This window comes from Carlito syrichta, unplaced genomic scaffold, assembly GCF_000164805.1.
Source record: "Carlito syrichta isolate Samal-C Ts95f unplaced genomic scaffold, Tarsius_syrichta-2.0.1 Scaffold290367, whole genome shotgun sequence".
Taxonomy (NCBI): domain Eukaryota; kingdom Metazoa; phylum Chordata; class Mammalia; order Primates; family Tarsiidae; genus Carlito; species Carlito syrichta.
The window spans coordinates 1,903-27,144 of NW_007234463.1; the positions used below are offsets into that span (position 1 = coordinate 1,903).

General features: G+C 37.6%; 1 protein-coding gene across 2 annotated transcripts; it reads left to right on the plus strand.

The window, feature by feature from the left end:
• Positions 1-367: 367 nt before the first annotated feature.
• On the plus strand, positions 368-24,580 carry LOC103256592 (ribonuclease 3-like). Of its 2 annotated transcripts, XM_021710585.1 has the most exons (9): positions 368-637; positions 1,129-1,267; positions 1,636-1,696; positions 11,758-11,817; positions 13,120-13,219; positions 16,921-17,023; positions 19,079-19,149; positions 22,589-22,646; positions 24,558-24,580. In XM_021710585.1, the coding sequence occupies exons 1-8, from the start codon at positions 536-538 to the stop codon at positions 22,634-22,636; spliced, it is 684 nt and encodes a 227-aa protein (XP_021566260.1). In that variant the 5' UTR covers positions 368-535; the 3' UTR covers positions 22,637-22,646; positions 24,558-24,580. The 2 variants fall into 2 exon arrangements, with proteins under 2 accessions (XP_021566260.1, XP_021566259.1); XM_021710584.1 differs by lacking the exons at positions 22,589-22,646; positions 24,558-24,580 and having other exon boundaries at positions 19,079-19,450.
• Positions 24,581-25,242: the final 662 nt, after the last annotated feature.

The window sequence follows — 25,242 nt, forward strand, 5'->3', positions numbered from 1 at the left end:
AAAATTTCAAAATGAATGAGTCCTAATCCGTTCCTTTATAATTAAAGGTAGACAAAGAGGAACAGAAATGCATTGACTTACTTAAAGCTCTCTTGCTAAATACTGATGGAACCAGGGCTATTCCTGTTTGAATGAGGGCTAGTGGGCCTTATTCTAGGCAGATTTTTGTATTTACTCTTTTAATTCTTTAACTATTCTTAGAAGTAGCTGCATTTATTGCCCCCATTTTGCAGATGAGAAAACTAAGGCAGAGAGGTGAAATAACTTTCCCCAGGTCACACAGTGAATGAGTGGCCGAAGAGGATTTGCACCTAGGCACTCTGGTTTCCTGAGATTACATACCCTTAACAACTATACTGTCCCTCACAGAGAGTTTTCCAGAATGCCACATAGTCAGTAAACTATATTTTCAGTACTTTGAGAGATGGAATTTGGGATGTGAAAATGATTCTTGTTTGTTGTAAAATACATGAAGCATTTTTATAAGTTTTTATAGAGTTAAACATACTGAAGTATTTGTTTTTCCTAGCATGCAATGATGCTGCCTGTTTTGACCCATCATATCCGCTACCACCAATGCCTAATGCATTTGGACAAGTTGATAGGATATACTTTCCAAGATCGTTGTCTGTTACAGGTAAGAATTACTCTCCTGTAAACTCACATAATAACAAGATAGGAGCAATTCATCTTGCAGGTTACTAATGGTACATTGGGTTCTTTATCCTGTGAAGTGACAAGGATTTTTAGAAACATAACTCTCCATTACTCTGGTTGCCTCTGTCACTTTCCAGTCCTTTCTCTCACATTTATTTGACGCTGTCCCTAAAGAAATTGGCTAAAGCTAAAATTTGCCTGTCAAACCTGAGCACCCTCTTTCAGCTTTTCCTTCTTTATGGCACTCCTTTCCAAGTGCTGAGTATTCTCACTCTCCTCTGAAAGATGTGGATTTTTAGGTTTGTTTTCACAAGAGGGCTTGGCCAGATCTCTGGAAATTTGATACTGGAGGAGATAAGATGAAAAGATAAGGACTTAAAATTTGACTGAATAGACAGCTCTTTTTCTGTTTCATTGGGGATGATATAAGGATACTGCTTCTATGCTGAGTTTATTTCATTGAAATTGTAGCTGGCCATGACTCATCCAAGTCATCATTTAAATTTTGGAATGAATCCTGATCATGCCAGGAATTCTTTATCCAACTGTGGAATTCGGCAGCCCAAATATGGAGACAGAAAAGTTCATCACATGCACATGAGGAAAAAAGGTACGTTTGGATGACTATAAGATTCTACTGTCCTATATTAGCCTGTGTTCTCTATTGTAAATTAAATCTCCACCCCATGGATCTGTGGATAACTCTTTCACCCTCTTCATATCCTAGTGCTTACTGACTCATATAAAATAACATTCACTTTGAGCAGAGCATTATAAAAAGAGTGGTTGAACTTTTCAGAAAAGTTTCTTTCTCCTATCAAGTGTTTTAAATAATTGTTTATTAAACCTTTAAATGTGTAGGTGTTAGACGTTTTATAGTCAAATTGAGATGAGATCATTTTCTTTCTACATGTCATATGATATTCTAGAATACTTCCTATGGTACTTACTTATATATTTGTTTTTTGTTTTAAATAGGAATTAACACCTTAATAAATATTATGTCACGCCTTGGCCAAGATGACCCAACTCCCTCAAGGTAAATAAAGTAGATTTTTTTAAAACAGCTTTATTGAAGTAGAATTCACTTACCATGCAATTTACCCATTTAAAGTGTACAATTTAGTGGTTTTTACTATGTTCACAAAATTGTGCATCCATGGCCACTATCTAATTTTAGAACATTTTCATCACCCCAAAGAGAAACCCTGTGCCTGTTAGGAGTTACTCCGCATTTTCTCTTAGCCTGCCCAGTCCTAGGCAATCACCAGTTAACTTTGAACCTCAATGGATTTGCCTGTTCTGAGCATTTTATATGAAAGGTATCATATGTATCAAATGTGATCTTTTGTGACTGACTTCTTAGCATATTGTTTTCAAGATTTGTGAATGGCACAGTATGTATCAATACTTCATTTCTTTTTATTGACAAATAATATTCCATGATATGAGTATACCACATTTTGTTTATCCTTTCATCAGTTGATGGGCATTTGAGTGTTTCTACTTTGGGGCTATTGAAATGTTGGTATGAATATTTGTGTGGAAATAAATTTTGATTTCTCTTGGGTATATATCTAGGAGTAAGATTGTTGAGTCACATGGTAACTCTACTTAGGCTTTTTAGGAACTGCTAGACTGTTTTCCAAAGTGGCTGCACCATTTTGTATTCCCAGCAGCAATATATCAGAGTTCCAATTTTTTGGAACATATTCTTTGCCAACACGTTATTAACTGTTACTATCAGCTACTGGGGAGGCTCAGGCGGAAGTATCAAGAGGTCAGGGCTGCAGTGAGCCGTGATCATGCCACTGCACTCCAGCCTGGGAAATAGAGTGAGACCTTGACTTAGAAAAAAAAAAAAGGAAATACAACTGATTTTTGTATATTGACCTTGTATCCTCCAACTGTGATGATCTTATTTATTAATCTAACTCGAATAGTTTTTTAGTGGATTCCTTAGGATTTTCATATATATGAGATTATATTACCTGCAAGTAGGAATAGTTTTACCTCTTTTCTAATTTGGGTACCATTTAATATTTTCTTAACTAGATTGCCCTGGCTAGAGTCTTCAGTACAGTATTACATAGAAGTATTGAGAATAGTTCTTTGTCTTTCCGATCTTAGTGGGAAAGCACTAAGTTTTTCACAGTTGAGAATGATGTTTGCTAGTGTTTTTTTCATAGGTTCCCTTTATTGAAGTAAAGAAGTTCTCTTGTATTCCAGGTTTGCTGAGTATTTTTAATCCTAAAAAAGTGTTGAATTTTTTGACATACTTTTTCTCTGCAGCTATTGACATAATCGTGTGGGTTTTTTTTTTCTTTTTTCTACTCTTGAAGTTTGTTATAGTAATTGATTTTGGATGTTAAACCAACCTTATCTTCCTGGAATAAATTCCCTTTGATCACAATGTATAACCATTTCTATGTGCTGCTGAATTCCTTTGGTGGTATTTTGCTGAGGATTGTTGTGTCTAGATGCATGAGAGATATTGGTTTGTAGTTTTCCTTTCCCTTGATATTTGTCCGGTTTCATTATTCTGGCCTCATAAAGAGTTGGAAAGTTCTACAGGTTAACTTTTCTTACTTTATTTCCTGATTTTATAAGATACCTTCATATATTAATATTTTCACTTCTGTGTAGCCTTGATCCCCTGAAGAATCTGGGAATAAATTGGGCTAGGTCTACATGAACTCATTAAGGCCCTTTAAAAATTGAATGTGAACAAATGCTTAATGGTTTGATGGGGCTCTGATATTGCTTTCAGGAGAATTATCTTTGTGTGTGAAGTATAGCAGGTTATATTTTGAAAGCTGGTAGAGGAGATTGTTTGAGGGTGGCTTTCTTTTTAAAATGAGGAGTTGAAAACTTGAATAGCTATGTTGTCACTCTGGAGTCTCCAGACTTAGATGGTTTAGCGGCGGGGAGAGCAGGGTTAGAAGTGACAGGGAGTTGAGGCAAACACCTCAGCTGCTAACCAGCCTTCACAACTAAGAGAATTGCCAGACATGGCTGGCACAGTTTCCTTTTCTACTGTTTTCTTCATATATCACCTTTCTTTTAAAATTAGCTTGCCTTGAGTTGCTCTCTTTTGAGGTTATCATAAACCAAATTTATTCAATCAAGAGATAAAAAGAAAGACAGGATGGAGCTTTAAAGTTCTTGTTTGAAGATGATCATATGCCTCACTATGGTGTTCCATGAGTCTAAGACAGAAAAGAACTAATTAAAAGAGCCTTTAGTCACACCCTCAGGAATATTGTGACCATGGTTTCATTTTACCTGACTACATTGTAGAGTCTCTGTATTTTAATAAGTGGAATTCTGCCTACCTCTCAGCCATTCTAATAAGGCTACACACACCATAGATATGTGCTTTTCAGTAATGAAAACCTGGGTTTAAATCAACTTTGCTTCATCTATCCCCTCTTGCCCCACAGTTGTTAGTGTGTAAATTGTCTATTGATAACATTGCTCGGACCTCATGATTTCTAAAAACATGACTTTCTTTCGGTAGAGAAGGAATGATATCTGAGAAACTATATTATGTCTGAATTTGCCATTTTGAAAATGGAACCATTGACAGAGAAGAAACAAATAATCTCTCTTGTTCTGGCCTTTGCTGCTTAAGTTGAGAGCCTCTTGCTGTGAATATGATCTTTTTGCTGATGCACAGTTGACCCCAAGCGTCTGTTTAGAAAGAGCCTCCTAACCTTGGCCTCCAGGGTCTGCTGCTGTTTGGCTTCTGCTAGCTGGCATCCCTCAGGCTGTGCACAGTACCGGAAGCTGTGCTTAATTAAGAAGCTTCTTATAGGGACTAATAGTCCCTAAGACTGAGGTACTTACTGGGTTGTCAAGTATACCCTCTCCCTTCCCCTGCCGCTGATCTCATTTACAACTATCCCTGCAATGCTGTATAACCTTGACGTTCTGCTCAAATCCTGCTGGTATTTGTTTTATGGTATATATTTTTGTTCTCCTCTGCATTATAATTGTGCTATGAGGCTATTTTTCTTTACTAGACTGTAAGGATTTTGAAGATTTATGGCCCAACTCTTCTGTTTTTCCCCTTTCCTTTGTAACTAGTGCCTTCTACAGAACAGGTACTTAGTAAATAAGTATCAAAGGAAAGAATGCCTTCATCACATTACTTTTATACCTGGTTATACTTAAATGCTTGTTGACTAGATAAAAATAGAGCAACGAGGACTTCAAGAAGGGTTATGGTCAGCAGAGGTTTAAATGACTGGATATTATCTTACTTAATCTCATTTGAGATCAGCTAGGATTTACAGAATGGCATGAAGTCTTAAAATTAATAAATAACTGTTGATAGCCTGTCTGCCTATCAAAACTACAAAATAATTGACTTTTTTAATGGCATTATCTCAAGCAAATATGCCACTCATAATTTTTAAGAGTGTCCCTGTTTAACCACCTAATCTCAGTTGTATAGTTATATTTAACTAATGCAAATTGCAGTGAACTGTTACCACAAAAAGAATCTCTCAAGGATTTGGCATTTGCTGACATTCAGGTAATTCACATATTAGCAGTAAGACCTTTGGGAAGGAATTGCCAGAAAAGTTGTAATGGAAGAATGAGAAAACCAAGCAACCTTGGCTTTTTAGTTTGTTTGTTCATTTGTTTTGATTGGTGAGTCATTGCTACATATAATGTATAAAAATCTATTGGACCAACAGAGAGGCATATATGGACAATTATTAATGTCTGTGTATTTAAGGAGTAGTAGTTGCAAAGCATATTTTCAATCAGTTATTCATAAGTATTTTGCGTTAAAAATACAATAACAGGTCAAGCTCAGTGGCTCAAACCTGTAATCCCAGCACTTTGGGAGACCAAGACGAGAGGATTGCCTGAGCTCAGGGGTTCGAGACCAGCCTGGGCAACTTGGCAAGACCTCATCTCTACAATAAATCAAAAAATTAGATGGACATGGTAGCGTGTGCTTGTAGTTCTGGCTACTTGGAAGGCTGAGGTGGAAGAATCGCCTGAGCCCAGCAGGTCAACGCGGGGGTGGCTGTGAGTGTGCCACTGCACTCCAGTCTGCAATGGAGTAAGATTCTGACTCAAAACAAAAATAAAAAAAATACAATAACATGCATTGAATATATGTAAGTTCCCCAGAGTGGATTTGCCAACCTAAATGCTTTAAGTTAAATTCCAGAGATGGTTCACCTGGGATCTATGAGTCCAGTGGGTTTGAGATCTCTTGGGTCTGTGGACTTTCCTCCCTGCACATAATCAGGCCAAATGCAATGAGCTCAAGGAATCTTGAGTTGGGTAGAAGTTTCCACTGACCTCCAAGGCCCCCTCTTACTCTACTCTGCCAGTCACTGCTTGAGGCTTGGGGTACAAAAGTGAGAAAAGACTATCCATACCCTCTCTCTCCCAGTTACCCTTGCAATTGGTCCATTCCAAGATGGCTTTCCATGGAGTAAATGGCACCTTACAACACTGGTACAGGGAGATTGTTGTATTTTATAAAAGGCATTGAATTCCTCAGACAAAATGTGCTGTATAAATGTTACAGTTAATCTGGATTTCATAATGCCTCTGTTGGTTTGATTCTTAAAAACAAATGGGATGTTTACTGCTCTGTAAACATTTCAGCTTGGAGCCTGCTAGTATTTATAAAGGGGGTGTTTATAAAGGGGGTGTTTAAACAATGGAAGAAGGAACAAAAGATTTGCTACTGCTGTGAGGACTAGTAACTCACTCTGTTCATTTCTCCGGATAAACCATTGGATTAGGAATTGCCTAGTGTAATAATAAACTAAAGTGGTATTTAATCCCCATTTTTGTTTGTGACTTATTGCTAAAGTTTAGTCATAATGCAGGTACAGAAAAACGTATGCTGGATATGGGCAAATTACTTAATGAATAGCAGACTTACTATTGAATAAACCTGGTTAGAACTGTGACCTTGTATTTCAACAAACTGAATAATAGTCTAACTTTGTGGTTATTAAATTCCTAGACATAGTTCTTGTCTCCATGAAAGTTTATAAAAGAAATTAAAGTAAAACTTATGCCAGTATGACTTCATTTAAAATAGTATACGACTTAAAGAAGCTATTACTTTTTGACTAAATGTCTTGTTATTCTTTAATAAAGCATAAGACAATCTAAATATGCTTTGTCCCCAGCCCCCTGCCAGGTCTCTTGCTTTCCATGTTGAGTAGGTTTTCCTGTGTAGTACTTTGAACTGTTAGGAAGAAAATAAACTCCTGCCACATAAAATGTATTTTTATCTTACTGGCTCATGAAAAAGAATAGAGTAACATTAACTTCCTTCTTTTTTAAAAACTAACCATTTGTTTCTTAGTTCTGGTCCTTCTCAGGATAGCAGCTTAGTAGGTTTCTTGAAATTGTGAAAGGACTTGGGAGTTAACATCATCTTACCATTAAATCATGCCTCTATTCCTTGGTGCTTTCTCCTGGAATGATGGTAGATGCTTTTCGAGTTCTGGTGTATTTGACAGAAAGCAAAACCTCAGTATTGAGTAGCTTCCAAAACTTATATATTTTTTTAATGTTTTATTTTTTAGAGACAGGGTCTTGCTATGTTGCCCAGGCTGGGGTGCAGTGACGTAATATATATAATTTCAAATTGTTGGACTCAAGTGAGCCTCTCACTTCAGCCTCCTGAGTAGCTGGGACTACAGGTGTGTGCCACCACACCTGATTAATTATTATTTTTTGTTATAGAGCTAAGGTCTTGCCATGTTGCCCAGGCTGGTCTCAAATTCCTGGCCTCAAGTGATCCTTCCACCTCAGCCTCCTGAAGTGCTAGGGTTACAAACATGAGTGCCTGACCAAAAATATTTTATTATTTTTTCAGTCAGGGTTTCACTCTGTTGCTTGCCTGGAGTACAGTAGCACAATCACAGTTCACTCCTGCAGCATCAACTTCTTGTGCTTAGATGATCCCTCTGCCTCTGCCTCCTGAGTATCTGGGACGAGAGGCACACTCCACCATGCCTGGCTAATTTTAAAATTTTTTTATAGAGACGAGGACTTGGTATGTTGCCCGGGCTGGTCTCAGACACCTGGGCTCAAGCAGTCCTCTGACCTTGGCCTCCCAAAGTGTTGGGATTACAGATGTGAGCCACTGTACCTAGCCTGATTTTTTTTTTTTTTTAATGTATACTCCACTGTGGAACTTTTTAGCCACTCTTAGCTAGAACTTTTTAGCCACTCTTAGCTAGTGGAGTAACAACAACAAAAAAGTCCTTTAAAATATCATATAACAATGGAATATTACGCAGCCATAAAGGACAAACATGGACTTCCAGCAACTTGGATGGATTTAGAGTTCATCATGCTCAGTCATCTATCACAGAAACAAAAAACAGAGTACCATATGTTCTCACTCACAAGCGGACCTTGAACAATTAATTATAATACTCTAAGAAAGGGATTGGCAGTAGTGGGAAACTGTCAGGGAAGGGCGGTGGGATTGGCAGTTGAGGGAAACTGCTGGGGGGGAGCACACTTCATCAACAAGGATACCTGCGTAATCAACGTTTATATGCCTAACTCTGAATTGTACCCCACATCTTTATAATAAAAAAAGGTGAGAAGAAATTTGAGAGTGTATAGCCCAACTCTCACTACCAATAAAAGTAATAAAAAGAACATAAATAAATACATAAATAAATAAATAAAATATATATATTTGACAAAAATAAGTTTGTTTTAGGGCCTACTGCTTTTTTTTTTTTTTTAAAAAAGTAAACTGTGAAGCTGGGCTCGGTGGCTCAGCCTGTAATCTCGTGCTTTGGGAGGCCGAGGTGAGTGAATTGCCTGAGCCCGCGGGTTCAAGATCCGCCTGGGTAAGTTGGAGAAACCTCATCTCTACAATAAATCAAAAAAATTAGCCGGGCGTGGTAGCGTGTGCCTGTAGTTCCAGCTACTTGGAAGACTGAAGTGGAAGTATCGCCGGAGCCCAGCAGGTCAAGGCTGCGGTGGCTGGGAGCGGCCACTGCACTCCAGTCTGGGTGACAGAGTAAGACTCCAACTCAAAAAATAAAAATAAAAAAATAAAAGTAAACTGTGAGATAATAAATTTGTCAGTATAGCCATAAATTGAATGTGTTATCTTTTTCTCTCTCTTTCATTTCCCATATTAGCTATCACAGTTGAGTATCCCTATTCAAAATGCTTGTGATAGGAATACTCAACTGTGTTTTAGAGTTCAGATTTTTTTGGATTTTGGAATAATTATGGGTACATAATGAACTGTCTTGGGCATACTACCCAAGTCTAAATGTAAGTCATTTATATTTCATATATACACATAACCTGAAGGTAATTTTATATAATATTTTTAATACTTTTGTGTATAAAGTTTTGGCTATGACCTGCCTTATGAGGTCAGGTGTAGAATTTTTCACTGTGGTGTCATGTTAGTACTCAAAAAGTTTCAGATTTTGGAGTATTTTGTTGATTTTTGGATTAAGGATGCTCAATCTGTAATTGCTTTCCAGAATACCTTTTCACATAGACTAAAGGCCATAAATGGAACTGAAGGTTCAGATCACTTTGTTGCTCATAACTTTCCAATTTTTCCTACTACTTTTTTAATTTTAAAATTCCAAAATATGGAGAAATAGTGGAGTAGAAGAATAAACTTACTTATTAATAAGTGAAATGACAGAATTTTACTTACATTCCAAAGTAAATGACTTGGTAGCCACGAGTAATTTAATTTATAAATATTTTAAATTTTCTACTGTGTACTGAAACTACAGGGAGGCTTTAAATATGGAAACTAGACTTGCACACTTGAAACAGAACAAAATACAATCTAATTTACAACAAAATACAATCTAATTTTGTTGTAAATTTAGTGATAAATGTTGAATTCTTGTGGGAATGGGGGTGGTGGGAGTTAGCCAGCACCTCTGGGAGCTCCAGTACCTAGCGTGGGCGTCTCAGTTGACTAAAATGAGTGGGATTTGGGAGAATTATGGGAAGGGAGAGGGAATAGTGTGATTATGGTGTACAGTGTGGTGGGTGGTCAACTTGGAGTTGAAAGTTGCTGTTGTAAGTACAATAAAGGGGTGGGTACGATGAGCCTAGATAAAGAACGACCTTGAAAGCCAGGCAGGTTTAGACTTGACAGTCAGCTGCTGAATTTTTTGAGTAGATGTTTGTTGGTATCAGAGAAATTTAAGGAAGCCCCTGGAGTCAGTGAGGCCAGCTTCAGCTCAGGTCCAGGTCTGCCCCTTTCTATTTTTGCTAAGGCCCCAGAGGCTCTGTGGATCCTCCATGCTGTCCCCATCTTTTTGGTTTTCCTCTCTTTGTATAGACACGTTATTTTCATATACAGTAGTCCTCCCTTATCCATGGGGAATTCTAAGAACCCAGTGGAGGCCCAAAGCCAAAGATAGTGCTGAACCCTACACATACTATGTACATACCCTGTGATAAAGTTTGACATATAAATTAGGCACAGTAAGAGATTAAAAACGGTACTAAAATAGAACAGTTATAACAATATGCCCGCATCATGACTCTTGTGCTTTGTGGTCATTATGAAGTAAAATAAGAGTGACTTGAACATGGCAGTACTGTGATAGTTGATCTCATAACACACATGGCTACTAAGTGACAATGTGGAGATACTGGAAAAGGGGTGACCTCAGGTGGGACAGGGTGGGGCAGCATGAGATTTCATCACACTACAAAGATGGGTTTGCGATTTTAAACTTAGGGATTGTTTATTTCTGGAATTTTCCATGTGACTGAAACTGTGGAAAGAGAAACTGTAGGTAAGGAGAGGGCTACTGTCCAATTCCAGATAACTTACTTTTCTCCATTCTACTCTTGTCAGAATCAGTTTTGTCTTCTCCACTTCATAGATTGCCTGTCAGGGACTGAATCAGTGGTCTGCTCTCATCTAACTTGAATCTAAGCAACATTGGGTGTGGCTGACCATTTTTTTTTTTAGCTAGAGAGTAACACACTGGCCTCCTTTTCCTCCTGTTTCCAGGGCCAGTTCTCCTTTGCTGGCTTCCCTTCTGCATGACTGCTCAACCATGACACTCCCCAAGGCACAATCCTGAGACTCCTTTTCTCTGGGTGTCTTTCCCCAAGTTGTGTCATCTGATTCATAACCCGAAACCCCATCTAAACATTACTATCTCTTAAAGATGTATCACCACCTTTGTCCTTGCCCGTGAGTAGTAGGTTAATACATCCAGCCCTCTACTAGATCTCTAAATTTGGATGTTTCGTGGGCATTTCAACATTAAGACCTAATATGCCCCTCCTGCTTCTCCCCTAAAACCTGCTCCCTTTTTGGTCTGCCCCTCCTTATAATAAAGTGTGCGCTGAGGGGGAAGCATTAATTTTGATGAGGGCATTGGGCAGGCCTTCATTAAGAAGATAACATTTTCTCTAGGCCTTGAGGGATGAGTAGATTTTCAGTGTGGCTCAATACTGGGGAGACAGTGGAAAGCTTTAGGGTGGCAGAGATCTTGGCCTGAAGAGAGGCACAGAGTGTTTTAGGGGATGCCTCTTTCAGAGAGTACCAGGCAGTTTGGGAGCAGGATCCCAACATGTAGATAGGAGAGGAGAGCAGCAGATTGTAAGACTGAAAAGGAAGCTTAGGCCTGTTTTGAAGGAGTTTAGATGCTGGGTTGAGTTTAAAGTTGGGGTGATGAGAAACTCTTCACAATGTTGTATCAGCACAGATTTTTCAGTGGTCACTCTAACTCTCACTAGAATGTATTCTACTTTCTGTTGTCTACCTAATAATCATGTGGAAATATTCACAATTGTTACTGCAATATAGCCTTAGCGTCTATGGATGCTTTAAGTCTGGTTCCCAGGGGAAGGAATTCCCCAGGTAGAAAACCTGAACCACATTGTATGAAGAAATGCATCCCCCCTTTTACCCATTAGGCAGGCCCCAGATACTTTGAGCCAAGAGGTGATTGGTGCTCTTAATTATGAAGAATAGGTAAGGTGTTTTGATGACTAAAGGAGCTACCCTCAAGTGTTCTTTTCTTGGGGGAAGGAGTGTAAGTATGCCATTTTAAGTAATCTTTTAAATTCTCGCTGTAGGATTAATCACAACGAACGGTTGGAGTTCCTGGGTGATGCTGTTGTTGAATTTCTGACCAGGTAATTAGGCTTTTTTACAGTTCTCCATAATTACATTTTATAGGCAACATAGTTATTACATTACTTTCTTTGTAATTAGCCAAATAAGGCATTGAAACACTGTATTTTATCTCTTTTGTAGAGCTCAAAAATCATATGTCTGTGGCTCTTGCCCTGACAACTTGCACTCACTGATGCTGTAATGAGCGAGATTACAGATGAAAGGCTGGTGTCCCTGTCCTGTCAAGTATATGTTAAAGTTGCTTACAGCCACAAGAGATCAGCTTGTCTTGGTCTAGATGCTTCAGAGCTTATATTCAATTTGTAAAGAAAGGGATGATATTTTAAAATGTCATTTCATCTTCTAGGATTTGTCTTTGATCTCTTTCTCCCTCTTTGTGATCTCAAGGGAAGTAAAGCTTACAAGTAATTTTAATGACTAGATGTGTGTGTGTGTGTGTGTGTGTGTGTGTGTGTGTGTGTGTGTTTTCTCTCCAGAAGTGTTTTAGGGTCCTTAATTTGGAGATGGGGTAGGAAGATGTGTTTTGTTTCTCCATACTCACATAATATCCGTTTTAAAGAGAGACAACACATACTTCTCTTGGAATGCTCTTGAGCTATTTTTATTCTCTCTGGGTCATTTTTTTTTTCCACATGAAGGGCAAAATGAGGAAAAGGGACTACTCTCTAAGCCCCTAAAACTCAATACACTTAGGTGCCCTGCTCAGCAGTGGCTCTCACAAAATGTTCCGTGGTGTGGAAGAGATCATCGGTTGTTGTGGTTTAGACTGGTTTTCTGTGTGACCTCCGCCTAGTTCCCACACTTTTCTGATCCACTTTTCTAGGTTCATCCTTATAGCAGAGCCAGCCATAAGTGCCGTTCTCAGTTCTGTTCCTGTCCTTGTGAAGCGTATGCCACTCCTGTACCCCTGTCCAGGGCTTCCCAGGATCTCTTCCAGGATCGCCTCATAACTCAACCCAAGAAAAAGTGTTTATTTCCAGTCCCAGTTTTGGAGTATCAGATGTAATTGCTCTTAGCAGTGTGTGACAGATTATTCAGCTCTTGGTTGTCATCAGATGTTAGAGAAATCTTTTAATAGAAATAAATGTAAAAATATGAGTGAAAGGTGCTCTTTGGATTTTAGCACATTTGGATTTACTGTACATACCATTTAACTTTTAGAGACTTAGTCAAATCATTTAGTTCAGTTCAGCTGGTGTCTATTATACAGATATTGTGTGCCAGGCCTGTTTCTATGATTCAGGGGCACAGACAGAATGTTGTGATTCATATGTATTTATGTGCTTCTTTTTTTTTTGTAGTGTCCATTTGTACTATTTGTTTCCTAGTCTGGAAGAAGGAGGATTAGCAACCTATCGGACTGCCATTGTTCAGAATCAGCACCTTGCCATGCTAGCAAAGGTATATAAAACATCTGCAGCATTTGTAGTTAAGTCTGATATCCTTTTCTTTAGTCCTTGCATAATTTTGTATTTGAATAAGTAACTCTTTAGGATATATTAGGGGTGTAATATTTTATAGACCAGGAAGTATTTTTTGTTTGGGCTTTAAGGATTCAGTCTTATTAGTTCTGTTACCGTTGTGAGTTTCACCAGCAGCTAATGAACTCCACAGTGAGGTAACTTGAGAACAGATGAAGAAAAATTTGACAGATGTACATGAACAGAGTTAAACATTTAGGGAAAAGAGACATGGGAGCAAAGCAAAAGAAATGAAATATTCTGTATTTTCCCTTTGTGTAATATTTCTGTAGTACATTTGTTTTTAATTTACATTACCAAGCAGAATGATAGCTTTGATCAGAATATTTCAGATCATTTACATCCACAAGGGGTACTTTATAGACTGTTGAGAATCACCCAGATCACAGATCCTCTTAATTAAGATTTAGGGTTTAGGCTGTCCAGCTAGCCTCACTGACTTAGCTGAGTGACTGAGAATCTTTTCTTGATTCAGATGCATGCTAGGCCTTTACTGACATGATCTGATTTGATGTTTCCATCTCCATATGATATCTTGATTGTAGCAGATAAGAACTTGGACACTTGCACTGACTCATTAGGGTTCCAGTCCACACTCCTCCTCATACAAATGGGGTGACCATAGGCAAATTGACAACTTGCTATTCTCTTCTTCAAGCCTTTGCTGTCTCATCTGTAAAATGGAAATGACATTAGCACCTGCTACATAGCCTGGTTGTGAAAATTATGAGATTGTGAGGTTTAATGATTCTGCTTACAAAGTGCTTGGCACAATACTTGATCATAGTGATCATGCAAATATGTTAATAATTTTTTAGGCATGAATTATTTTTATTGCTGCTACCCTTGTTCTTATGATAAACTCTTAAATTTTTATAAACCTTGGGTTTCTTTAATAGTAGTTTAAACTGTGGCTGTTGAATCCTCGAAAACTGAGGATCTACTGAAAAATGCTTTTGTGAGTTTTCCTTGAATTTTGCCTTAAATAATTCCTGTTTTTTCTTCATCTTAGTATAAAGATTGGAATGTGGTAGAACAGACTAGATAAAACCCATTCTAGTTTCATGACTTGTTTCTAATTTGATCTAGCCCAGGCATTAATCATACTCAAAATGTGGTTGATTTTATCCCATGTGTTAGTAAGAATGCATTGTTTTTGTTTTATGTAATACCGTCATCATTATAGTTACAGTGGTAGGCTTTGAGCCAGCTTTGGGGTTATCTGAGAATATAAATAAAAAACTGTGGACAATAAGGTAAGCTAACTTGGTTTTAACAGTCTCATAATGAATGAAATCTTAAAACTGTAAAGCTGCTTTAGTGTTTAGTTGGTTTAATTGTCAAAATGCCATTGGAAGTACATATTAGTAAGCATATTGTTACTCTCTTAGCTTAGGATGTAAAAGAATTGCATAACTATTTTCAAACACTTGTAGGGAGGATATTTACAAAGTATGGGAAATTGTCATAGCAAGAAACAGAAGCTATCACATAACACATTGGGTGCTATATAAAACCATGCGTAATCACAGAGGTGACTAGTTACTCCCTTCAGGGATTTCTTCGTGATCTTCCTCCACCAAACCCATGCCTCATCATTCTCATTGTACTCAAGACCCACTGGCTCCCAGAAGGCTGTGACAGTCCTACTTTTCCTCTGTGTAGACCAATGGTCCTTTACCATTTTGGAAGTGAAAGGACTTGATGGAGAGTTGTTGACTTTGTGAAACTCTAATGAAAGTTTAAGATCAGCTCTATAGGCTAATGAGCAATTTAGCACATACACAGTAGAACACCCCATCACCTTTTTTTTTTTTTTAATAATTTGAGACAGTCTCACTTTGTAGGCCAGGCTAGAGTACAGTGGAATGATCATAGCTCACTATAGCATTGACCTCTTGGTCTCAAAGTGATTCTCCTACCTCCGTTTCCCAAGTAGCTGGGACTACAGGTGTGTGCCACCACTCCTGGCTAAGATTTTTTTTTTGTAGACATGGGGTCTCATTTTGTTGCCCAAGCTGATCTTGAACTCCTGGGCTCAAGCAGTCCTACCTCGATCTCCCAAATTGCTGGAATCACAGGCGTTGGCCACCTTGCCATGACCCCTCCTTTTTAAAAGTTCCACTGATGTCCTTATGGAAAAATAAGGATATAGAATAGGGAATAGAAGAAGTCAGAAAATTCACAGCACTCCAGAATACAGTAGTTGTTTATAAGATAAAATATGGTTTGCAGTCTGCTCTCAAGCAGGGCTCCAGAGATAGCAAACAATTTGATTTTCCCAGTGAAGTTGTGAAACATGAAATTTACATATTCTAGTATAAACTCTTGCACTTTGGGATCAATTTTTAAAAAGAGCTGTTTTCTGCTATTGCATGTATGGTAGTCAAAACTCTCATTTGAGTATATTTTATACTCATGGATTTCTAACAGTATAAAATACAATAGCATATATGACTTGTTTTTATTATCTTTGTCTTTTTCCAATATAAATGAATTTGGATATTTAACATACATATTAAGATACACAAAATCTGAGTGTCTATTATCTGAGGACTGATGAGACTCATTGTCCTAGGTTGTTCATTGACTTGTGATTTGTTCCATATCATGTGGCATGTTATTGCTTAGTAAGTATTTATTGAATTGAATTACATGGTAACGGAAACAGATTTATTGCATATTTATGTTATGTCTGTATCTTTCTTTTTATTCAAAGAATTATGATTTCCATTTATTCAATCCCAGGTGTTTTATAAAAAATATTCACGTTGTGTCTAGTTTTGGAAGGATTGGAATTGATATGTATGTTATAATGCCATATTATAAGAAATAAGCAGCTGTAGAGCTCTAAGGAAAAATATGGGTAAGACAGTAGAATAAAGCCAAAGGTAAACTTATTATACACTATTATGTTCATAAGTTCTATACCTAGAACTGGGCCACAAATTCGACTATAAAGTCTTCTGAGGCCAAATCAAAAAAGGAAACACAGTTTACTAACAAGTGTTATTCTCAGAGCCCTTAGAATCTTCCAATTTGTTGCTCAGAAGGTCTCAGTAAGAGACCTGTGTACAAAGATATACCCCCCAAATCCTCACCAAATTAAAAGAAATTCAGAATTATAAGGCATGTTGACATCTTCTGAGGGTCCCTATTTACTCTGTCACATAAAAATCTGTTTTGTATGGCACAGACATCATCAGTACCACATCACTCTATAACCAAAGACGTAAAATTGACTTTCAGAAACTGGGTTAGGTTTGTGTCTCCCTAGACATATTGGGTGAACCCAGGGGCCATGGTTTTGTAGCAAAGTCCTATTCCAGCCGGGGCTACTATTGGGTCTAAACTTGGAATTGGAAACCTCAGATCTGATCAATTCTGACCCCTACTTGAACTATGGGAATTTATGAAAGTTTTTTTTGGAAGGAATCCAGTTAGTCAAAACTGAGCCATATATACAGGACTCCTAATGGATGGTAGGCTAAACTCTCTTGATACACTAACATGAGGCCAGTGAATTTGTAACCATCACCCACTCTCCCTCAGGAGACACTGAGTTATTATAGTTAAGATTTTGACAAACTGTCTTACTTTTTATCATTTTGAATTTTGTAGAAACTTGAACTGGATAGATTTATGTTGTATGCTCATGGGCCTGACCTTTGTAGAGAATCGGACCTTCGCCACGCAATGGCTAATTGTTTTGAAGCATTAATAGGTAATTTCTCTTTTCATAATCTACTTTCTTGTATGTCTCAGTGGTCTGGAGAGCACATGAAATTCAGTGTGGAAATGTGGGATGGTTCTCGAAGCACTTGTGCTCACTAAGTGCAACACTACTACCTTGTATCAAAGCTGTTTTAGTTCCTCCAGAACAGTGAACGTGCTTTCTCTTTTATGCATTTTTGGTGCCTGCTGTCATGTAGATGCTTGGTAAATATTTAATGAATTGCAGTGAAGTGAATTAATATGGAGATGATTACTATCCAGATTTGATTCAGGGTCATATATATAAATAAACAGAAATAAAGTTGCTAGAGAGGCTCCAGTGTTGTTTTTGACTACATTTTAAACTACTTGCCATTTTTTCTGATTTAAAAATCTTGAAAGCACCACATTTAAAAAATCTCAGGGCTCAAGTCTATATAACTATTATTTATTCACTTGAAGTAAGACTGATGTAGACACTTTGCGTTTCACTCAGGCTCTTTACTTCCTCGCCTTCTTTTTGTCTGTAACCTGAATACAATTAGCTGTTTGTACAGGAGAGTTGAAGAGTTAATTAGCTGATGATTGCAAGTATACTTTACAATGAAATGTTACAGTAGATTGACAGTTTGATTTTTTTAGGTAAATGATCAAGTACATTTTATTTTTCAAAGGCCTTTGTACTTATCATTTTTGCCCCCTTCCTTTGAAAATGAGTATAAAAGCTTCCTATTATAGTTTAATGCTGATGATAGTAGCAAAAGAATGTTTAATAATTATCCACTGTCTTTTCACAGCTGAGTCTTTCACAAATATATCTACTTTCAGAGCTTGTCACATGGAATTACTGTGCTTTGTACACATCATATTTTTGTTAGTTGGAGTTACCCTTGCCTCCAGAGCCAGGCAGACATGATTTGGTTCCCTGTGCCATCATTACTTAGATCTGTGTCTTTGGCAGGCTATCTAATTTCTTTGACCTTCTGTTTCTCCATCTGTGAAATGGAGATAGTATCACTTACCTCACAGAGTTTTTATAAGGATCTTAATATCCGATTCCAGCGGCAGCCAACCCAGAGTAAAATTCGACTTCCTTAAGCTCTCCCCCAAATCAACTAATATGAGCCTACATCCTTTAAGTCTTTTCTCATACCACCTAGTGAGGCGCCCCATGAAAGTGAAGATAAAAATGTGGAAATGCTTTGTATGGTAATGCTTAGCATGAAATAGCCCTCATGGAGCAATAAAGAACACAGGAAGCCAGTGTTTTAAACTTCTGTGAGAGCTTCAACTTTAAATGGCATAAGTAGCTCCCAGACCACAACTACCACCACTTTTACTGTTACTGTCATTGTTACTACAACTACTGATAAGTGATAAATGTATTTAGTTGTCAAAAACCCTAGAAACTGAGTATCTTAACATTTTACATGACAAAGTAGCTTTTCTAAAGACAAGTGTAAAAATTTGATTTCATGAAAATATGACTGCCCCTGTTCCAGAGTTATTTGATACCCATTTAAAATGTTTCTATAGTACTTATTTTTATGATTAATGCCAAATGTGTGCACAGCACTTAATTATTTTAACTTAAAGGTAAAGGTTACCCTGGTTTTTATTTGCAGAAGGCTTCGTTGCTCTAGACTCATGTTTTGTCTTTCAGGTTTTTTTTTCCTTAGATGCCTTTATATATTTGTTCTGAAACATAAACTATAAATACAGAAAATAAAATGTAACATTTTCTTTAGTAACATCAAGTATTTGTGCATTGTTTCTGTAGTAAGATTTATAGCCTTACCCTTCATGATAGTTCATATCTGACTTCTTTTGCTTACAATATTAGATTTAGATTTTAGTAAATTTAATTTCATATTTCGGTCTAATTTGTAATACAAAGCATAGCTAAAAGAAGGAAAATGTTATCTTTAAAACAATTGCTTCTGAATGTGTTGATTTTTTCTCCTGTGAGTGGTTTTTGGCTTGCCTCTTTGCTTTTTATAGAGATATGTAATTTTCTTTGAATATTAATGCACACTTCTTTTGGTATTCTCTTCCTTTTATCTAGGAGCTGTTTACTTGGAGGGAAGCCTGGAGGAAGCCAAGCAGTTATTTGGACGCTTACTCTTTAATGATCCGGTATTTATCTTGAATCATTTGATTTTTCAGTTATATGTCATTACAGAAGATTTTCTTTCAGTCGGTTCTTTGTAATTTGAAGAGAATGTGGGGAAAACAAAATACCCAAGTCTGTCATAGATGGTACATTTCAAGTTCATCAAAAATAGCTTATTCAACTTGTGCAGATGGGTAAGTTCTGTGGACATTTACACTAGGCGTTTTTCTTTCACCTGAGTCCCATCTTTCCTTATGGTCCTTGTAAATTAAATATGACCACAGATGTAATAGGATTTTGCTTCATTTTGATATATCTTGAAGTTAATTAGATTTTATATTTTATAATCATTCGGTACTTACCTCATGCGGGCTTAGTTGAAGCAATAGCCTTTTGACTTTTCTGTCTATGATTTGTTTTTGACTGTAAATTATATAGACTAGATAAATGTATGTTTATTTTAGAAAGTCAGTTCATAGGGAGCTTCTGATAGGGCTATGAATAAAGAGTATGGAGATTTTTTTTGAAGCAAATTACAGTTTGAGGAAAAAAACGATAGATTCTAAAATAGTTTCTGTTGTTACTAAAGTATTAAACTATTAATATTGCCCAAGATACCTTTTTAATCCTGCAGGTAATAGAGCATACTGGATGCTTCTTGTACCAAAACAAGTCAATTTAACATTTAAAGGGAGAGGGAACTCTGTATTCCAAATTGAAATGTCATTATAATTGAATGAAATAGCCCTCGTGGAGCAATAAAGAACACAGGAAGCCAGTGTTTTAAGTCTCTGTGAAACCTTCAGCTTAAATGGCTGTCAGATGTTATTATTGTATTACTTTGGGTATTTGAAAAAAAAAGAATCAACTGTTTTGAAAAATATGACCTGGGTGATATTCATATTTGAGAAATTAATTTTCTGGTTTGTCTTTCTAGAGCTGTGTGATGATTTTTGTATATGTGAATTTCCTCTTGATGAGAAAATTATCTACAAGTGTTCCACTTCCCCATTCTAACCTGTACACATACACAAATGTGTATCTTGATGTGTGTGTGTTTTATGACTTTTTCTCATATCCTAAATTAACTTTGTTCCGGCCTTCATCTTTTGTTGGCCATTTCAGCAACCTCTTTTCTCTGTTTCCTCCCTCCAGTCTTGCCTCTGTGTCCCTCCTCACCCTTTAAACTCCCCTTCACCCCCCACCTTTGCCCCTTCTTCCATCTTACTTGCACCCCCCAGTCATTGTGTTCCTGTTTTTCTGAATTACATGCAGTTTTACACCTTGTGTTCTTAATTGCATCAGTTTGTGTTGAGATACTTTTTTCTCTTTAAACTGATTCTCTCCCAGTTGTGTACTTAGCAAGCTTATCTTATATTCCCAGTACCTAGTGTAGTGCTGGTATGTAGTACATTTAATGCATACCTTATTTGTTAAAGAGGGAAGTGAATAAATGACTGAATGAAAAAGCAGAGTCTGTACACTGTCTTACAAATGGGATGGTTGACATTCAAAGTTCATTTTAGTGTGTCTTTTATGAAACTGAACAAGGCTTTCCACTTCAGCGTTTTCAAGTACACAGACTTGGACGTTCTAACTCACTTGACATCTCCATATTGGTTTCCATCTATTAATGGTATGTAACAGACAGTAGTGAACCTTTGTAATTTTTTTTTTTTTTTTTTGAGAAATGGTATCATGAAAGCCTGATCAGCCTAAGACAACCAGGGACAAACCTGTAGGCTACAAAGTCAGATTGACTGTGCTGGGTGAGGCAGGGAAGAGACGTCCTTTGGGAGGCCTGGGCTGATGCTGAATGATGAGGAGGGCTCTTGGTTGGTTGCCTTGTCTGCAACTGGATTAGGAGAAGCAAGGGATTAATTTGGGGTTGGGTACTATCATGAGGCAAGGGCAGTTTAGCGATTGAGTGTCCCCTGTGATTGTTATCAGGGGATAAGACACAGCAAAGCAGGTCAGAGGGTCATTATGGCATTTTACAACTCTTGCAAGACCTTGGAGGGAACATTGTTTTCTGTTAACTTTGCTGCTGTCTTTATCTGTGTCTGTCCTCCCAACCCTGTAAAAAGCAAGCCTGCTTTTTCTTTTTCACCCTCAACTGAGTTTTATTCTTTCAGCCCCAGGCAGTTTTTATTGGTTCTCTATTTTGGTCTTTGTGTAACCCTTCATGCTTTACCCAGTACATTTAGATCTATTATTTCACTTTGACCATCCCAATGGCCCTCACAGAAAGATGAAGTAGTATTAGTATGTTATTTTTCCTATCCCCTACCCTTTTTTATCTTTATTCATCTGTCCCAGTGTCTCACACTCAGGCCTTTCTCTGGAACTCTAGAAATGGGAAGAAGCATCTTTTCTCTTTTTGTCTTTGCTTTTTTGAGACAGGGTCCCATTCTGTTACCCAGGCAGGAATGCAATGGTGGGATCCTGGCTCACTGTGGCCTCAACCTCCTAGACTCAAGCGATTCTCCTGTCTTAGCCTTTCGAGTTGCTGGGACCTCAAGCATGCACCATCACACCCAGCTAATTTTTCTATTTTTTGTGGAAATGGGGTCTTAACTTTGTTGCTCAGGCTGATCTCAAACTCCTGGCCTCAAGCGATCTTCCTGTCTCAGCCTCCCAAAGTAATGGGAAAACCGGTGTGAGCTACTGCACCTGCCTGGAAGAAGCATCTTTTCAAATTACCTCTGGACAACTTCACATGACACGGCATTTTAACATGTTTAATATTGAACCCATCATATTTAGCTCCTAAACATGTTTATGCTTCTTTATTTTTATCTTCTAAAACAGAAACCTTAGGCTCTTTTTTCGTTGTTGTTGTTCCTAAGCTTTCTTCTCCTCTTATATGTTTAGTTGCAAAATCCTATCAGTGCAGACCCTAATACTCTTGAATTTGCTCACCCTTGGCCATCCTACTGCTTTCTTTTGTGTTTTCCCCATCTCTCACCTGAACCATCCAACTGGCTGCCATTCCCTACTGCTCCAGCCCATCATTCATACTACACTGTCTAATGTTGTCTGTTTTTTAATGCACAGATTTAGTTATGGCCTTTCTTTCTTAAAATTTTTGATTACTGCCTACTAGCATCTGTATACAATACTACGTAGCATTTAATAGTTTTCATAATCTGACTCCCACCTGTTTTTTTCATTTTTTCTTTGTGCCATTTACCAGTAGTCATCTTTTGTGCCTATGTACTTTTGAGACATATTATTTGTGTATTTATGGTGCCCTGCTTTTGATTCTCACCCTCTGTTGAATTACCGAATTCTTCATATTCTTCAGGACACATCTGAAGTGTAACCTCCTCTTTGAAGCTTTATCTGACACCCCCAGGCAGAGTTTTCACATGTGCACACACACGCATATGCACATTGTTATTATGGGACTTATCACAATATATTAAATTATACTTACTTACCTTCATTCTTCCCTACTAGGCTCCTTGGAAGACAGGGATAGTATCTTTATTCATCTTAATAGCCTGATACATAGTAGGTATGCAATAAAAATATCTTGCATGAACCAATAACTTGTTCAGTCAGTGACTGTTATCTAGAAGAGCCAACTGAAGGTAGAGACCTTGCCTAAGGTCCTTCAGCTAATAAGTGGCAGTACTGGAATTTCAGAATGTTCTTTTCTGTACATTTTCTCTGACACCAAGGTGCAGTAGAACCTTAACTCAGTGTGCAGTGTAGATTAAAGGAAAGGGACCCAGTTACAAAAGTCTAGTCATAGGGAGTTATACTGTTACACCAAAATAAGTAACAACAGACATCAGAGGAGAAATCAGTGTTTTGGGGTTGTAAAACACAAAGGAGAAAGAGGAAAAATGAGTCAAGATGCCCCTGAGAATTTTTAAATTTGGAGATTGAGGTTGCTTGGAAGAGCTAGTTGTTTATCATTGTTGCTGGGCCAGCACTGGGTTTAATGCTTTGAGTGCATTGCTCATTGAGGCATCAGAGAACACCTTGGGTAGGTCCTTTCATTATCAGTCTTATGCTTGAAGAAATGGACACTTGGAGAGGTTGAGAGAACTGTCAGTATGGAATCAGGATTAGACCCAGGCAGGCTGACTCTTGAGCCTGCAGTCTTCCCTAACAACAGATGCCCTAGTTTAAGGTGAAAAGTGAAAAGTTATCCTTCGGTCATGTTGTGTATGTCTGAGGTAATAGATGCCCATATGGCTTTTGGAGTTCAGAACTGGGGACTTAGGTAAAAGGTCAGTGCTGCAGCAGAAATGAACAAATAATTCAAACTGAGGTAGTTGTTAAAGCAATGAGAATGGTGGGTTCTCAGAGGAGATGGTAATGAACAGGTGAGGCAAGGGGCTGAAGATTAGTACATGTCCACTGAGGGTGTAGGAAGAGGGGAAAAGCATTGAGAGAAAGTGGCATTGCAAGTTGTAAGAAGGTAGTAGCATTCATTTAATCCACTCTACAGAGATTTCAAGGGAAAGGGTCTAAATTGAGAAGTCCTTTAAAATGCCTCAAAAGAACAGTTTGATGTCTAAGCGCTTTAAGAAAAAAAATTTAAATAAAACCCTAAGTATACTTTATTAAGATATAAGTTGTACAAAAATATTGTGTAGCTCATTTTACTTTATCACCCTGTGTGTCACAAGTAATACTGAATTTTCCTATACTACCCCCCCATTAAAAAAAATAGTTTCCTCTTTAATTTTTTTTTTGTTGTTGTTATTTACTTCAGAAACTTAAGATCAAGGCCAGCAAGCAGATTCAGTCAGAGGCTCCCTAGAGTCTGAAACTGCAGGAGAAAAACTTTAACCTGAGAAAGCCTAATTATAACTGCCTCTAGGTTTAACTTAGTGGGTTAAATAATGTACAAGAATTTTTCATAAAATTCATTCATAGCAGTAGTTCAAGTCAGCATTTGTAGTGACCCACAGTAAAAGCATTGTCTCATAAATGTGAGAGTGTATGAGGAAGCTGTGGATTGTTTTCTGCTCCATCTTAAAACAGCTTATATGATAATGAATTAGTGCCTAAGATAAAGGACATTTGAAAGGAGTTTTAATTGCAAAAGGCACAGCTGATGCACACTTCTGGGGAATGATCAGCAAAAAAATCTGATTAAACAAGCAGCTTAATGCAGTGTATTAGGTTAAGCAAATGTGTAACTTTGTTTTAAAAAGGTGTCTTTGACTTCTAGGGCTGGGGGTGGTACTTTTCCTCTCCTGCTTAATAGGCTAATTAGAGTCACTACTACCGGTAGTTTGAGTGGTGAATACACTTTTTAAAAAATTAGTTTGCTAGCACTATTGAATTTGCAATAAATGGAGTCAGCATCTGAAATAGTTCAGTATTTCAAATAATGACATTTTATTTAGTACTCTAGAGCGCGTTAAACGACTCCCTTGAGCATTAAAGGCATCACTCCATTTTCCAGGACCTGCGAGAAGTCTGGCTCAATTATCCTCTCCACCCACTCCAAGTAAGTATGACCTTCCTGTCTGCAGTGAGCTTTATAACTCCAGCTATTCGTGTTACTTTCGTTTGCCTTTTTTCCCTTCCTGCTTTTATCCTTTGATTCCCTTCAGTGGTGTTATGCCTTTAATCTGGGGTGGAAGGGCTGGAAAACTTCTGAACAAATAGTAAAATGAACCCGTGTGTTGCGTTTTATGTGATCTGGGTTGGGGTGGGGGGGATCATCAGGAGTCTTCTTCCCTCAGCAAGGCAGGAAGAGCTACTGTGTAGTTATGGGTGCCTCCCATCCAAAGGTGATATTCAGAGCATAATATGTTGACTTCTGTGCACCTACACACCTACAATTGTAGGAAAAATAATATGGAAGCAAGTCTGAACAAATACTAAGTTAACATTGCTAAATTGTATCTAATTTGGATCTTAGAAATTGAGAGCTTCAACTCAGTGCATAAAACTTACTGTAAATTAAAGATTTTGTACAGTGTGATGACTTTTTACTCAAGATTTTGGAATTTAAAAGCTCTACATATGGTAGTGATACCCTTTTCCCTAGTTGGCTTAAAAATTATTTGCTTTTGTTTCCATTTTACTTCGAGATGTATGCATATATGTAAACATGCATGTGTATACTCACATATATATATTTT